At 47.0% G+C, this 16,439-nt stretch overlaps 2 protein-coding genes across 2 annotated transcripts; both read right to left on the reverse strand.

Moving 5' to 3' along the window:
* Positions 1-1,045: 1,045 nt before the first annotated feature.
* LOC147964398 (protein FAR1-RELATED SEQUENCE 5-like) lies at positions 1,046-8,468 on the reverse strand (the record flags this gene model as incomplete). Its single annotated transcript, XM_087529963.1, has 5 exons — positions 1,046-3,211; positions 3,842-5,552; positions 5,824-5,940; positions 8,156-8,265; positions 8,350-8,468. Coding segments are annotated over 4 exons (1,833 nt in total), but the record flags the coding sequence as incomplete, so codon positions are not given.
* On the reverse strand, positions 2,482-3,183 carry LOC147964399 (uncharacterized). Its single transcript, XM_087529962.1, has one exon. The coding sequence runs from the start codon at positions 3,181-3,183 to the stop codon at positions 2,482-2,484; it is 702 nt and encodes a 233-aa protein (XP_087386088.1).
* Positions 8,469-16,439: the final 7,971 nt, after the last annotated feature.

Below are 16,439 nucleotides of genomic sequence, written 5' to 3' on the forward strand. Positions count from 1 at the left end.
TGGTTCTGTGAGGCAGCAGAGGGTAGTGCACCCACCTCCCGCGGAAGACTACGAGCCCGAATTCAGGGCCACTAAAGAACAGACCCAACTGTACGATATCGTCAAGCGGTTTGGAAATGCGAGGTCCAGCGGCAAGCACATGAAGGAGCTGAAAGCGTAAACGACCACACCCCATAACATCTCATTTTGCTTTGCTCCTTTTTTACCATTCACATCCTTCGTACTTTCTATGTTATATTGTTTTAGTTCTTTCATAAATTTTTTTTACTTAGTAGGCATGATCCTTCCATGTTATATTGTTTTCATACAGCTCATGTTTAGACATAACCAAATTCATTCAATGCGGAGAGACGTACGTCGACCTTGGTGATCTTGTTGAGTCCGTGAGGCCAAACGGCAAAATGTCGACGAACGTAGTTGCATGCGGGATTGACTACATCAACAACCACACCGATGTGTGCGCCGACAAGACAATCATGCATTATAGTGTGACCTACAAAATATGGGACGGTGACTTCCACCACAAAATCCCGAGGAAGAACTTTGCCCAACACGGTGATTTCAAGCTCATAATGAAGAAATATGTGAGTACTCCTTCAATGTCTGCACTTTTTTTTTCACAAGGTGTGCTTTTTGTTGCCATCATCTGCAGTTGTGTTTTACGTGGCAGCTGTTTTCATATGGCAACAGCTGCCGTGCACACTGACTTATTTGATTTTTGCATGCCGCGCAAAGTATGTGGCAACTTGACAGTAAAATACATGGCATACTTTTGTTCACACATGGACGGCAACTTTATTTCAACTACCCCCACCCATAACTAGCATTTTTCTACGTGATTCTAATTCCTTTGTCCCTCTGCTGTTCTTTACGCGAACGCTGATTCTCATTTTCCTCACTTTTTTAAATGCAAGTCATGTTCCCCATGTTCCAGGAGCTTTCACCACATGACCCACACGACAAGTGTGGTCACCACTACGTGATCTATCTTGACCTGAAGAACCAACGTGTTGAGGTGCTTGATTCAATCCGTTCGAAAGATGATGCAGACCTCACCACGCATGCTGAATTCTTCATTAAGAACCTCAAAGAGACATGGCACCGTCACTATGAACACTCAAAGGTCCAGATCAGTCATTGCCCGACTGAGTATGTGGCGACTACAAAGCAAGGGAACACGTAATTCCTTCCTCCCTTTTCGTCTGCCATTTTACATCAATCCAATTCCTGTTTTGTTTGTCAGATCTGAAATTGAAGTCTGTCTTTTGTTACGTCTGAGCTCTTTGCGTGGTCACGTTACTCTTTTCCTCGTGTAGGACGGACTGTGGCTTTCACGCGCTGGAGTACCTTGCGAAGTGGGAAGGCAGAATTGTCCCCGCTATCACAGCTGCAACGGTCGTTGAGCTCCGGAAAATCCACACATGGAACTGGTTGACGAATGAAGATTTCAACAAGCGGTCGGGAGCACGCGAGTTTGTGCAGGAAGCTGTCAAGAAAGTCACCAAGAAGTACAAGTGATCACGTGGCGTTACAGACGGGACGCACACCTTACATTTTGTTGCCGAGGAATGTAAGGTATTATCTCGTTGTTTATCGTTGAAAACTATGTTTGTGTGCTATGTTGTGGCTACAACCCCGCGTAGGCTACTATGTAGTGGTGGTGTGCGAGTGACATTTGAATAGTTTCATGTAATATATGTGTGGACGTGAACCTACTTTTAGGCGTAATTATTACAATGGTTTCGTCGTTTCTAGCACCGGTTTGATGCTTTGAACGCGTCTACGATGTTTTAAAAACGATGGCAAATGTAGTTCATCAGACATGGGTAGTGGAAGTCATTGTCGTTTTACATTTTTTGCTGTTTTGCTTCTTCATTTTCATCGGTAACTGCACGGGGGTAGGTTGATCATGCAGCCACAACGTTTTTGCTGGGGTTTATGCACGTTACGCTGTTTTCCAACTTGTTTCCCATACACTTGCACACAACACACTACGTGCCCGTAAACCGCGTCATTTTTGTCATGTGAATACATGCCATGCAGAGTCATCAGGAATACCATGGCATATGTCCAGTACATCTAACATGGCAGATACAGTACAAACAACATGGCAGCTCCAGCATAATTAACATGGCAACCACAGCACAACTAAGATGGCAGATCCAGTACAATTAACATGGCAGATCCACTACAACTAGCATGGCATATTCAGTACAAAACAGCATGGCATATTTAGCATAAATTAGCATGGCATGTTTAGTATCAAAAATCATGGCAGACTAACTACACATAACATGGCAAATTAAATGCATACATCATGGCAGATTAAGTACCCATAACATGGCAACTACATTTAACCATTCAATGAATTTTCCCTTGCACTTCTGATGCCCCTGAAGAGTTATTCCCCCAATTGTTTTAAAAAAGAATTCTCAACATCTAGGGTACAAAACAAAATGTCCACAACGCCACAATTTTTGCTCATGGATTGGCCGTCCCTTTCTTCGTTTTCTTGTGTTTTGCTTGGATCTCCAATCCCGACTTGTACCTTATCTCTCTTGGACGACCCTTTGTGATAGAACGGGGTGGGTTCCTGACCTGGGTCTGTGTGCTTGCTGTTCCAGATCCTATCTCCGAGTTTTTAGACGACGGCCCCGTGGATGAAGGCACGCTTGATGTGCGGGGGAACCAGTGTAAGGCTTCCTCGGCTTTCCTCTTCTTGATCTCATCAAGCTCTCTTTTTAGTGCTTTCCTATGTTTTTCTGCGACTCTCGCTGTGTCATCACTCTTGCACGCTTCATCAATTAGCTCAACATAGTTCTTTGTCAGCACAATGTGCCTCACGGCTTCCATGGTTGACTCTGGTCTCTCGTCATGCACAGCCAGAACTGTGTGTGTTGTTTGCGGCGCCAACGCATCGTCAGCGTCCCAAGTCCATTGCTGCCTTATGAAATGTCGGGGCATCCGTGTCACAGCGTTCACGTCCATTACTTTTAGTATGTGACAGCACACAATGCCGTCCCGTTCGAACTTGCAGCATTGGCAGTAGAACTCGCCTTCGCCTATCGAGGCTGTGACAAAGTAGTTCCTTCCTTTGTTCGGGTCTTCAGGTTCTGAATCTGACATGCCCAAAATAGAACACACCTTGAACGTACGTTCGTCCACCTGGAAAGCCGTGAACATGCTGGCACGCTTTATTTCTTCCTGGAATCTGCATTTTTTGTGTGTTTTCTGTTAAACTATTGTGGGCTTTTTTCTTGTAGCACCTTATGTTGTCATGGAAAATAGATATACATTTTGTTTGAACATGGCAAACGTAATTCATTGAACATGGAAAATATAGTATGTTGAACATGGCAAATGCACTACGCTATACATGGCAAATGCAGTACAATAGACATGGCAACTGCATTTTCAACAAATATGGCAGATGCATCTTATTTAAACATGGCAACTGCATTTTGTTAAACATGGCAACTAGAGTTTATTAAACATGGCAATTGCATTTCAGCAAACATGGCAGTTGCATTTTAGTAAACATGGCAATTGCATTTCAATAGACATGGCAACAACATAAAATTTTCCATTTGACACTAGCATTTGCACACCAACATGTCCAGTGGAAGTACATTGCATTAAACATGGCAACTGCATTTCATTGAACATTGAAACTGCATCCGGGTAAGCATGACAAACAGAATTTCTATTGAATATGACAACTACATCTGAGTAAGCATGGCAAACAGTACTTTATTAAACATGGCAACTGCATCGCACTCTATAAGGCACATACTGACTTGGTGCTTTTTCTGCAAATAAGATTGTAACGCAACTGACTTACTTGTTAAAGATCTTGTTGGTGTATATCTTGCTCATTTGCCTCTCCATCGGTAAGTACGTTAGCAATTTTGGCTGCTTTAGCGCAGTGTTCGCTTCTTGCTGCAGCTCAGATCCCAGGATTTTTTGTTGCAAAGCTATGTACTGCTTGGCAAACTGTAGCAATGAGTTGCCAGGACTGATGTACCGCTTCAAAACAGCATTGAATCCCTCGCTGCGCTGCGTAGTCTACAGAAAGGGGAAGAAGCATTGCATGAAGTAGGCCGGCACCCAGTACATTCGCTTCTCCCACAGGCTTACAAGAGTCTCGTTGTCTTGGACTTGATGTGTTTCAGTCATGGCCATCCAGCTCCTTTCAAACTCCTCCACCGTCAAGATGTGGTCCACGCACAGTTCGAATGCCTTGTGCAGCTCTGGACGGTCAGCAAAGAACGGTCCTAGCGTCTCCTCAGCCTTCTTTATAATGTGCCACCTATAGTGCCTGTGCACTGCCAACGGAAAGACCTCCTCTATGCCTGCACGCATGCTGAAATCCTGGTCCGTTATTATGTTCATCGGAGCAAGTCCATCCATGCACTCCAAGAAGGTCTTGAACAGCCAAACGTACCCATCCGTGTCTTCGTTCCGGACGAGCCCGCAGCCCAACTGCAACGACTGATTGTGGTTATTTATCCCTATGAACGGAGCGCACGACATCTTGTACATGTTGGTGAGGTACGTCGCGTCGAATGAAATGCAATCTTGGAAATGTTTGTAGGCTCTCCTTGCAGCACCATCCACCCAATACATGTTCCTGACACGGTCCTCATCGTCCAACCTTATCCTGTAGAAGAAATCTGCATCTTCTTTGGCTTTCTCATCGAAGTAGGCAATTGTGGCCTCTATGTCTGCCAACTTGCTCTCTCTACGGTACCTTGCCCGTAGGTTTGTGACGTCAGCTGGTATGTACGGCATGCTACTCAGAGTCCCCTTTTTGCTGTGGATGAGAGATAGTATCTGCACCATTCTCGATGGACCGACATTACAATCATGTAGAAGCTTTACGAATTGGCTTTCGACGGGGGTGAACCCTCTGTGGGCGGTTAGAAATTTCACTAGGTCGAACTTCTTTATCAGTTGGTGGTTGTGCTCGTCAAAATACTCATTGACCACCCACTGTGCTCCATCTACGTTTAGCTTACACCGGACAGGGCACTCAGTCTTCTGAATGATACCTCTCTTTCGTTCCGGAATGACAGGCGCATCGCCTTTCTCCTTCTTGTTCCTGCGTGCCTTGTGGCACCTCATCTCACCTCTGCTGTACTCGTTAGTTTTCTTAATTTTCCTACGGTACTCGGTGTTGATCGCAAACCCATGGAACTTTGCATATGTCTGGTAGTATTCCTTTGCTGCTTCGAATGACTCAAATCTCTGCCCAATGTACGGTGGCTGAGGCACCACGATCTCTGATTGCCCACCATCCTCATCCCCTTGCGCGTCGTCGTCAGTTTCATCGTTCACTTCAGTATGGGCGGCAGTCCCATCTACCTGAGAGTTGCCAGTGCTTGTGTTCAAAGGGGTGCTTGCCGGCATTGCTGGAATGATTGCCATTCCCAACTCTGACTCGAAATTGTTTGCGGTATGTTTGTCTGCTGTCTGGTGGAACGCGTCTTCCGTGCGCTCAGAGCTCCCCGCAGTAGATGTGCCGGCGCCGCTGTGCATTGTAGTTGTAGGTTCTGTAACAGGGAAAAACAGGTATGAGATTAAGAATTTTGTGTTGGATAACATGTGGATCGCAACGGATCACACCATCTTCGAGTGATTTTCCATGACATCTTTTACAGACAGCAAGCCGTCAGTCTGTGGGTGGTCATTTTTATGGCAGCTGTAGGTGTGCAGACATGGCACCTACTGTTCAACAAACATGGCAACCATTGTTTTGCCTACAAATAACTACAAATAGCAAATGTAGCGCTGTTTTTTGTGGTTCAGATATTTTCCCTCTACCTTGTTGTGCTGTATTTGACCATCGTGTGTGGTCTGTTACACCATAATGACGTGATCCACCAGGAATTTGCGAAGCTTGCCAGGAGACGTTTGCCGGGTCACCGCCATCGTAATAACCTGCAATCATAGTAGTGGTTGGTCAAATCGCGGAAAACGCATTTCATGCTAGCACGGCAACTGCAGTTGCCCTTATGTGGCAAATGCATTTTTTGCTTGCATGGCAACTGAAGTTGCATCGGTAGGGCAATCGCAGTTTGTTATTAGATGGCAATTGCAGTTGTCATGAAATGGCAACTGCAGCTTTTCCTACATGGCAACTGCAGGTGTGCAGAGATGGCAAATGTTGTTTTTAATACATGGCAACCGTAGAAGACCAGTCATGGCAATTTTTGTAGTTTTCAACTATGCTCCTTGTGCTGACTGAGCATCCGCATCTTCACTATGTTTATGGACTCACCTGTGTATGACGTCGATGGCAGGTACATGGGTGCTGCCTGATTCCACGTGCTGCACGAAGGCTCTGCATTTTACACCTGTGATAACTCATGAGTCCTTTTGCCATCTTTTTTTCATGTTCATTTTTCATGTCCACAGCATTATGTGCTCTTTTTTCATTTTTGCATTACCTTGATTAGCCATACTAGCTAGTTGGAGTTGGCTGCCCGTACATTTGTCAGCGTTAGCGCCTTGTGACTACACTTGCCACGGGGCCCCCCTAAGAGTGTTCTGGTCATAAGAACCTGCAAGACAAATGACAGTGCACGACATAAGTAGAATGTCATGTCCATCGTCGTGAAGATGGCAAATGTTTCTCTTCATTTTTTAGCACGCATCGTACCTACGCCTGCATACTGTTCTAGCAGCGGCAGCAACGGCCCTGCAGAGATGAGCTGACTGTACTCTGATGCATCGAAAGGTGGCGGCGTTTCTGGCCTTTGAGAACCCCAATCATCTGCACCATCTTCGTGATTCATTCTTTTCCGTGTCTCGCTTCTGTTCTGATGTGCTCTCAATCACTGGATGAACAAGAAGGCATCAACAATCCAATTTTTTTATCATTGTGCTGCTTGCATGTAGAAGTTAACACATCAGTGCTATCACATTTTCATGCGTTGGCAACCAACATATCATGGCTAGTAGGACATGCACATCCACTATCCTTTTCTAAAATCTGGTGCTAGCTATCCGTTTGATTCGATGGCATCAGGCTCTACAATAGGATGGCAAGCAATAAGTTGACATGGTGGCAGTTGACGACAATGACAGGTGGCAACTGACGTTATACACCAATGGCAATTAATTTTCACACCCCCATTATTCCAAATTTATCAATTCTCTCTCCCTTTTTATGGATTCCTGCACATCCATTCATTCGCCAACTAGGAGCATCAACCTACTGAGAACTCACGGTTATCTCTAGCGTACTACATGGCAGATCTAGTGTATTCTGCTTGGCAATGGCGAAGTCACACAACGTATGTAGTGTTTTAACCCTGTAGGATGGATCTAGTTGCCAACTTCGTCGGTAATTTTGCAATTTTCTGCCCAGAAGGAGGATGAGAAACAGTAGGGAGATCGGGAGATTCACCTGCTTTTAGTTGGTCGTCTCTGGAGGGTGTTGTTGGAGTGGGGGTTGGGGGGGTGGGATGGGGTGGGGGGAGATAAGGGGTGTGGTTTGCAGTGGGAGCACCCTACAGATCCACCCTGGTTGCCATGGCAACCAGAGATGGCCGGCGACGGAGGTCGGGGTTCGACAGGCGGGGGGCGAGGGCGCAGACGAGAGAGGGGACGGATCGGAGGCCGGAAACGGCTGGGTCGTGCGGGCAGCGGCTCGTCTGGCCCGGACGAGGCAGTGCAGGCGGGGTTGCCATGCACCGGACGTGCGGGCGCGCTTTTGTGCGCGCGGACGGGGTCGTGCGGGGCGGTTCCCGTCCATGCCACACGATGCGTGCGGGCGGGTTGCCCTCCACGCCACACGTGTGGCAGTTATCGGCTTCCATATTTTTTGACCCAAGACAAAATAAACAATCCTTCCAATATTTTTCGATGAAAAGCCTTCCGATATGGGGACTGTTATTTCCTAACTGCAAGTATTTAGCGCCATTGACAGAACTGACAGTCTCCTTAGTCGCAAAAATCAGCACATATGTAAACAATAGATCTCACTACAAAAATAGGATGAAGCATAGGCAGGCAATATCTAATAAACAAAATTAAGCAAGGCAACAAACGCCTCGCCTGGAAAGAGGACAGTAGGCCTAGCCTCTCTCACGAACAATACAAGATAAATGAGGGTAAACAAAAAAGGGGATTAAAGAAAGGAGGGCTAAACCTGCAGAACCGTGGACGCAGCTACGGCAGGAACACGACCACGAGAACAAATCAGACGCGGGCATGTGCATGTACATGACTTCAAGGAACTTGAGACAGACAGTAACAATCCTATGATAAAATTGGACAGAAAATCAATGGGAAAACAAAAACCAAGCACAAAAAGAGAACACCTCTGGCAGCGGAATGGATCACCTGGCCGTCGTCGGAGTGACTACGTTGGGGAGCACCGGCGCCGGCGGCGGTGTCACTCTGGGCCTCCTCGCTGACGAAGGGCGCTCCGGCAGCAGCGGCCGTTTTGCCGCGTGCACGAATCAGGGGCTGGATGCATGGGATTGGAGGCCGATGAGGGCCTTCCATTGGCCGGCGGCTAGACGTATTCCTTTCCGAACAGAGCTCCAGAAGCAGCAGCTGCGCCGCAGGAGGGGAGAAGCACAGGTGGTGTGGGCGCGGCCATGAGAGGCCTCGAAATCGACCCTATGTTGACCCGGACCCGCCCACCTTCCCGGATTCTCCCTCTCCCACATCCATCGTCGAGAGGATCGTCCGCCACAAGAGGGGATGGAAGGGGCACAAGGAAGAAGAGGAGGAGCAGCGATAGTGGCGGCGACGGCGTGGAAGGCGAGGCGCGAGAGGAGGAGGAGGCGATGTGAGAGATGAGAGGGGGCGGTGGGGAGAGCGGATGGGTGGAGTGCCGGCCAAGGGAAGGAGATGGGGTGAGGCAGGGCGGCGGCGGCGGCGAAGAGCACAGGGGAGAGAGATAGGTCGCAAGGTTGCGTGTGGGTTTGAGGAAGAGGCAAAGGAATCTGTGTGCCGAGCGCCCTTCTCCTTACCTGTTAAGCTTCTGCTGCCTTTTTCTATTTTTCCTTCTTATTAGAGCATGTACAATGGTTGATAAGATAGTCTTATCTTAAGTCTTGCATGTAATTTAGAGAAGACAAAAAAATATGTCTACAATGGATCATATCTTAGCCTTATCTTAAATAACTAGCTATTCCTAAAAATATGGTGAGACAAATTGTGCTAAGAGATCATCTTTTGTCTTCTCTTAAATAAGAGAAGACAAGCCTTTTTTTATGATTTCTCGCTCATCCACCTCATCATTTATCCTACGTGGCATTGCTAAGATAGAACCATTGTACATGCCCTTATTTTCCCTAGTAAACGCTCAACATGTGGCCCACTCAAAACAAGCAGGCTCCGATTTTGCCCAACCCACGCGCTCTCTTTGATCCGACGTGGCACCACTGAACGTTCGCCCTTACCGCGACCGTTAAAGAGTTTAATACGAAATTTTGCATATTTCGGTGCGGTCTGAACTGTTTTTAATCCTGAAAATTCGAGTCACGTTCAAACTGATTTTAAAAATAAATAAATATATATATCAATATAAATGTCACAGCCCCAGTTCAGGCCTTGCCTGCCTTTGCTTTGGCATCCATGCATCATGTTTAAATTCCTTTTAAATGTGAATTGGGGAAAGTGGAAAACCTCAGAGATCATTTCTAAAAATGATCAACATTAAAAATTGCTTCAAACAAACCCAAGAAAATGTTCATGTTAAGCTATAAAAATATTGGCAAGAAGTAAAACTCAAACCAATAATTTTGGAGTCTCAGGGATATTTATTTTGGGCCTTTGAAATTAAATCAATAAGTATTTGACTTTTGGATTATATTCATTTTATAAAGAATATATTTCAAAAGGCCCTGAAATTATTTATGTGCCTTTGGAAAAGTCCATAATGGCAACATACAGATATTCAGAAGGTTTTGCCCTGTTTTGATTTATTTTTGAATTTGAATCAGTGGCAAAGTAATTAAAACAAAACAGAAAAAACAGAAGATAGAAAAGACAGAGCAGATCTTACCTGTAGCTTACCTGGCAGCCCAGCTGGCCCAGCTCAATGGCCCAGCCCACCAGGCCCGTTGCCAGTCATCTCCTACCTCCTGCCAGGAGGACGACGCCGTGTCGCCCGCGCACGCACCTGAGGATTCCACCTCCTGCTTCGTGCTGGCGGCCTCCCCTTCGAGCCTATCCGCGCCTGGAGACGCCCGCGACCCCCTGGACCCTCCCACTCACTCTCTCGAGCTCCTCCCCCTCCTCTGCTCTCTCTCCCGCGCAACCGCCGTGAGCACCCGAGAGCGCCGTCGCCGTTCACCTTAGCCACCGCGCACCCAGGCTTCACCGATGGGTCACATCCCATTGCCGGACTCTTCTTAATGTTCAAGATGACGCAGGCGACCGTAGAAGGCCACAGTCGACCGCAACATCGCCATCTTCGTCCTCTGCCCCGACGACCGCCGTCGTCCGATTCGCGTCATCCAGAGCTTCCCCGGCCATGCCGTTTGCTCCACTGGAATCCCTGTGAGCTCCCGCGTCAAACCCCTCTTCTCCCTCTCTCGTTCCCGCTTGCTAGCCTCGCTCCCAACCATGGCCGTGAGCTCATCGCCGGCGTCCATGTCGTCATCGTCGTTGCAGAGGACAAACCTCGCGTTCGAGCCCGTCAACGCGCTCAGAATGCTCCCAGTAAACGAGCGCAACCACCCGTTTGCCCTGCCTTGCACCGTAGCCCCATCACCGAGGTCGGCCGAACTCCGGCCGCCGCCCAACTTGCCGCCACCGCCGCTACAGATCGCCCCGAGACGAGCCAGTGCCTCCCCTGGATGCGGGCGAGCGAGGGAAACCCCCTGGTGCCCTTGGCTTGACCCACCGCCGCCCGTAGCGCCGCTCCGACGACCTTCCGCCGCGACTTGAGGTCGCCGGCGTCTAACCCCGGTAGCTGGTGACGTGGCACCATCTTTAGGGCCTAATCGCCCCGCTAACTAAGCCCCTAAAGCACTGACAGCAGGGCCCCACCGATTTATTTAAACCCCTAACAAAATTAGTTAGACTTAAGTTAATCCCGGTGGACCCATGCGTCAGAGTTGACTGTGCTGACGTGGGCGTTGACCTGGCCCACATGTCCGTGACACTAATGGCACTGGGCCACTGACCGGTGGGTCCCATGTGTCAGGTTTGACTCTGACCGGCCCTGTTGACCTGCTGACGTCATAATGACGTAGTGCTGACGCAGTAAAGGAATTTCTGGATTTAAAATAATACAGGAAATTCCAGAAAACAATTTAAACTTCTAAAAATCATAGAAATTCAACCGTAACTCCAAATAAGATAAATTATATATGAAAAATTATCAGAAAAATTCAAGGAATTTGTTTATGGCATTTGCATGCATGTTTGAACAACCTAGGGTTGCTGTACAGGGCAATTTTCATAAATGACATTTAAATAAGCACATATGGAGTTTGAATTTGAACCCTTGGTTCAAACCAACTTCATTTAATATGGTTGCTAGTTGCATTAGCTCAATCAACAGCATATTGCCATGACATTATCATGCATCATAATTGTTGCATTGCATTGATTGTGTTCCTCTTTGTTTGCTGGTATTTGTCCCCTCTCGATAGACGTGGTTCCGACGACGAGTTCGATGACACCGATGAAGAACTATACTATCTTCAGAAGTGCCAGGCAAGCAAAACCCCTTTGTTCATTCCGATACAATCCCACTCTCTCGCTCCTGCTCTCTTTTACTACATTAGGACAACAACGATTCAACTGTTACTTACTGCGGTAGTTGAGCCCTTATCCTCTGCATGACCTGTCATTGCCACAGTAAATAGATAAAACCCACTAGCATGAGTAGGAGTTGTTTGAGCCCTGATGTGCCTACTCATTCATGTTTGTTTGTCATGCCTGCTACTTCTTAGAGTTGAGTCAGGTCTGATTCATCGGGAAGGAATCGGAGGTGTGTAAACATGTCCTACTGCTGAGAGCTAAGTGTGTGAACACGATTTGGTAAAGGTAGCGGTGAGAGGCCATGTAGGAGTACATGGTGGGTTGTCTCATTGAAGCTGTCCTTAGGAACTGAGTTCTGTGTTTGTGATCCATGAAACAGTTACTACCACGCATTGGGCCCGAAACCAATGGACCCTCTCGGCTTCTTGATCACCCTTGTCCTCTGTCCAGGAGTTGCAACTAGTTTCTGGTGTTTATAGGATATGTGTTGGCGGCCGTGCGTAGCGCTGACCCTAGGGGTGGGCTATGATGCGGTAGATACACCGTGGCACGGTGTACCGGGCGCCCGTTTGGTGTCTCGGGAACCCTGTTCACATCGTTCGGGGCCGTATGTGGAAACCTCGGTCGGACTCCCTGCGGATGGAACCTGGATAGGCGATAAACCTGGACTAGAGACTTGAGTGTTTAGGTAGGCCGTGGCCGACACCCTCGTTGGGCTTCCACTTGAAGGTTGCCGAGTACATGTCGTGTAAATGGCGGTAAGTGGTGAGAGCGTGTGTGAAGAAGTACACCCCTGCAGGGTTAACATCATCTATTCGAATAGCCGTGTCCGCGGTAATGGACTTCTGGGTTGCCTATAACAGTTCATAGACAAGTGAAAGTGGATACTCTAAAATGCGCAAGATAAGCGTGAGTGCTATGGATGGTGTTCTCGTAGGTAGACGAGAGCGGATCCATAGTAGTGTATTGAATGGTGAATATGTGGACTCGTGTGCGCCACCTCAAAAGAGTTGCTTGCAATCATAGTTCAGGTTAGCCACTGAGTCAAAGCTAGCTTGCTGCAGTTAAACTCCACCACCCCTTGTTGATACCGATGCATATGTAGTTTAGTACTGATGTAAGTCTTGCTGAGTACCTTTGTACTCACGTTTGCTTAATTTATGTTTTGCAAAGAGATTTCAGTCTCGCTAGTAGTTTCGCGTGGACTTCGACGTTTAGCTTGATACCTCCGCTACGATCTTGTGCCCTCGGCAGGATCCGGTAGATAGTTAGGCTTCTTAGCCTTTTTCATTTGTAGATGTCTGTTCTCAGACATGTTAAGCTTCCGCATGTGCTTTGACTTGTATGCTATGATTGTTGGTTCATGAGACCCATGTTTGTAATATCTCGCTCCTCGGAGCCTAATGAATAAATACTTGAGTTGTAGAGTTATGTTGTGATGCCATGTTGTATTTACACATATCGAGCATATTGTGTGTATGTGTGGGATCCGACAATCTAGTTGTTTATCCTTGGCAGTCTCTCTTATGGGGAAACATAGTCTAGTGCTTCCATGAGCCATAGTAGTCCGCTACAACCCGGTTCACCGGAGTCCTGTTAGCCCAGCACTACTGCTCAGGACACTTGACTGGCCGGCATGTGTTTCACTTCGTTCTTGTGTCTGTCCCTTCGGGGAAATGTCACGCGGTGACATCCAGAGTCCTGTTAGCCAGTGCTACAGCCCAGATTCACACGCTACTGACCGACACGCTCGATGTGATTCATGTATGCCTGTCCCCATAGGTTAGTGCCGCTATGGGTTCATGATTAGCCATGTCGGCCCGGATTCTCTGTCATATGGATGCTAGCGACATTATCATATACGTGAGCCAAAAGGCGCAAACGGTCCCGGGCCAGGTAAGGTGGCACCCGTGGAATACCGTGCGTGAGGCCGCAAAGTGATATGAAGTGTTACCTGCTAGATCTGTGTGACTTAGGATCGGGGTCCTGACAATAAAATCCAACAAATTGTCCACGCATAAAAATCAATGCAATTTAAAATCTCGAAATGAAAAAAATAAATTTGAAACTAATTGCCAGTTTGATGTGTTTTAAAAATGTACAGCTCATTTCTCATTACTGATAGGCCATTTTCTCGACCAGCCGAATGAAAGCTCTCCTCGTCTTGAAAGATTTGCAGCCCAATAGGCCTGACAAAGCGACTTACTTGGCAAATCACAAAAAAACTGGGTTGTGGCCGTGGACCCAGCTGTCAGCCTCTCCACGTAGAGTACTCTTCCGATGGAAGTCGTTCGTTGACCACATTGACCACACCGCGCCAAGAGCACCAAGGCTGTGGACGATGGCGAGGCCTAGGAAGGGGATGACGCGGAGCCGGGGAAGACGCGACAGTGGATGCCCACGCGGAGAGGAGTACGAGGGTTCACTGGTTCAGCTGCGGTGTGAGGCTGCCTTCGCCGTGGGGCCTGGCTAGCGGTGGGAGTAGTAGGGGGCGATGAGGCCTCAACGGCAGCACAACCGGCCACTGAAGGCAGGAGCAGGCGGTCTCGCCGGCGCTGGTTTGGGCGGCTGGTGCAAGAAGAGCAGCGATTGAAGAAGCAACATGACCGTTCGATTCAAATCCAATGGTTACTGCTGCTAGAATCGTTTGTTGACTAAGTTGACAAGCCCTGCGTACGCGTCAACTTAGTAGGCCCACAGGTCAGCCTCCCAACCAGTGCGCCCCAGATGTTAGTGGGAGGAATCATTTTTTCGCGTAATAAGGAGGCAGTTGATTGCGTGCGGACAGGCCAGCGGAGGGAGTGGGGTGGGCCAGGGAAGCCTACGCGGCATCACAGTGGGCCACAAGAGGAGGGAGCAGGCAGTCTCATCGGCGCTAGTTTAGGCGGCTGGAGCAGGAATATCAAATATTAAAGAAGCACGTCGGCCTTTGGATGGACATCCAACAGTCACTGCTGCTAGAATCGTGTGTTGACTGACAAAGCCTTGCATAAACAAGTCAGCCTCAAAATCTGTGGCGTGTACAACCCGTTTGCTATTATTTTTATAATTTTTACTCATTTTCTAATTCATATGGAATTTATTGCAGCCCGTTTTCCATTTTTAGAATTGCTGCCCATTTTCTGGTCAGTGCCAGGGTTAAAAAAACTAACTAAATATGTGGGAAATTTTGAAAATTCACAAATTTTTGCTGGGGAACAAAATATTCTTAATCCAAAAATTAGTAGCCATACTAAAACAAATTTAAAAATAAATTAGTACTATGTCATGTTAAATCCAATGAAATACGTATAAGATATTAGTGAAGAACAAAAACAAAAAAAGAAACTAATATCCCATTTGCTATAATTTTTTTGGAATTTCAACCCTTTTGATATTACTTTTAACAGACACTGGCCATACTCTTTGGCCAGGCCGGAATGCATCCCTCCTCGTCTTGAAAGATTTGCAGCCCAGTAAGTCGGAGAAAACAAATAGGCCTAGCTTGGGTATTCTTCAAAAAGAAATAATGGGCTACCTATTTTCCCAAAGAAAAAATTGTTGGGCTGGTCATGTTGTTAGACGGGCCACACAGACCGCACAACCCAGTTTATAGCTTGCTCCTCCGAATTACTACTAAAAAAAGTTGTGCAATTCTGTCGTTAATTGACTATACATTGAAAATGATGTGGGTCCCAGATATCAGCAGGGTGGATTAGAGTAAAAACGAGGGGTTCATCTGAGTAGTAAAAGAGGTGCTTGCTTGTGTTCGGGAATGGACCTGGTGGGTCCATACTGTCATACTCACAACTACAATCCTCTCCCGATTCACTATGTTGACAGGGACCGTTTCAAAAAAAACTATGTTGGCAGAGCCGGACGGCGGCGCCGCGGCGAGTGCACCAAGGCGGAGGATAAAGTGTTGCCGCCAATGTGCTGGGCTCGGTTGGACATTCTTATTGAAAAATAAAAATGGACCGGATCTATTTACGACTTTGACTACGATTTGCATGGGTCCGCTGGTTGCAGGAAGAAAATGCTGGGAGGAAGAAGACTGGTCGCTATCTTTGCCGAAGAATAATATCAACTGAATGTAACGACACTATCATAGGAAATAATATCCTCCTGTTAAATTGCGAATTTAAAGAACTGGTGCATGAGCATTTAGCTTTATTTATTTATTTACTTATTTATGTTTAGGGGACCATGACCATGTACCTGGGTTGGATTCATGTGAGAGCCTCCCTTCCAGTTAATTATGGGCTTCTCTATTGGGCCTTCATCAGTTGGCTGCATGTTGTCAACAAGTGGAAAATGTGTTCCCTACGAAAAATAGTATGCGCTACGTACGGTACGGGGCACTAAAGGATCGAACCGTGCAACGACTTCCAAAACATTGTGTTTGTCATTCTAACAACACATTTATTCAACCAATAGACGAAATATACTACTGATTGTACATTGAAAACATCAGCAGCAGCAGCAACCAGGGCTGGCGTGCAACAGAAGAAGTAAGCAGGCCAGAAGAGTGAAGACGCAGCTCTCTCTTCCAAACCAAACATCAGCCATCATTGCAAAAGGGCTACCAAAAAAGAACTAGTGTATGCATCAAACTAAATAAAGATCCTACTACACCAAGTGTACGCAATTAAATAACTGGCTCAGTTAGACATTACTATTTATTAAGCTGTGGAGATTGGCTGACGACTTGAACTAGATGGGTGCTT

This window comes from Triticum urartu, chromosome 6A (assembly GCF_056163025.1).
Source record: "Triticum urartu cultivar PI428250 chromosome 6A, HENAU_Tu73, whole genome shotgun sequence".
In the NCBI taxonomy this organism is placed as follows: domain Eukaryota; kingdom Viridiplantae; phylum Streptophyta; class Magnoliopsida; order Poales; family Poaceae; genus Triticum; species Triticum urartu.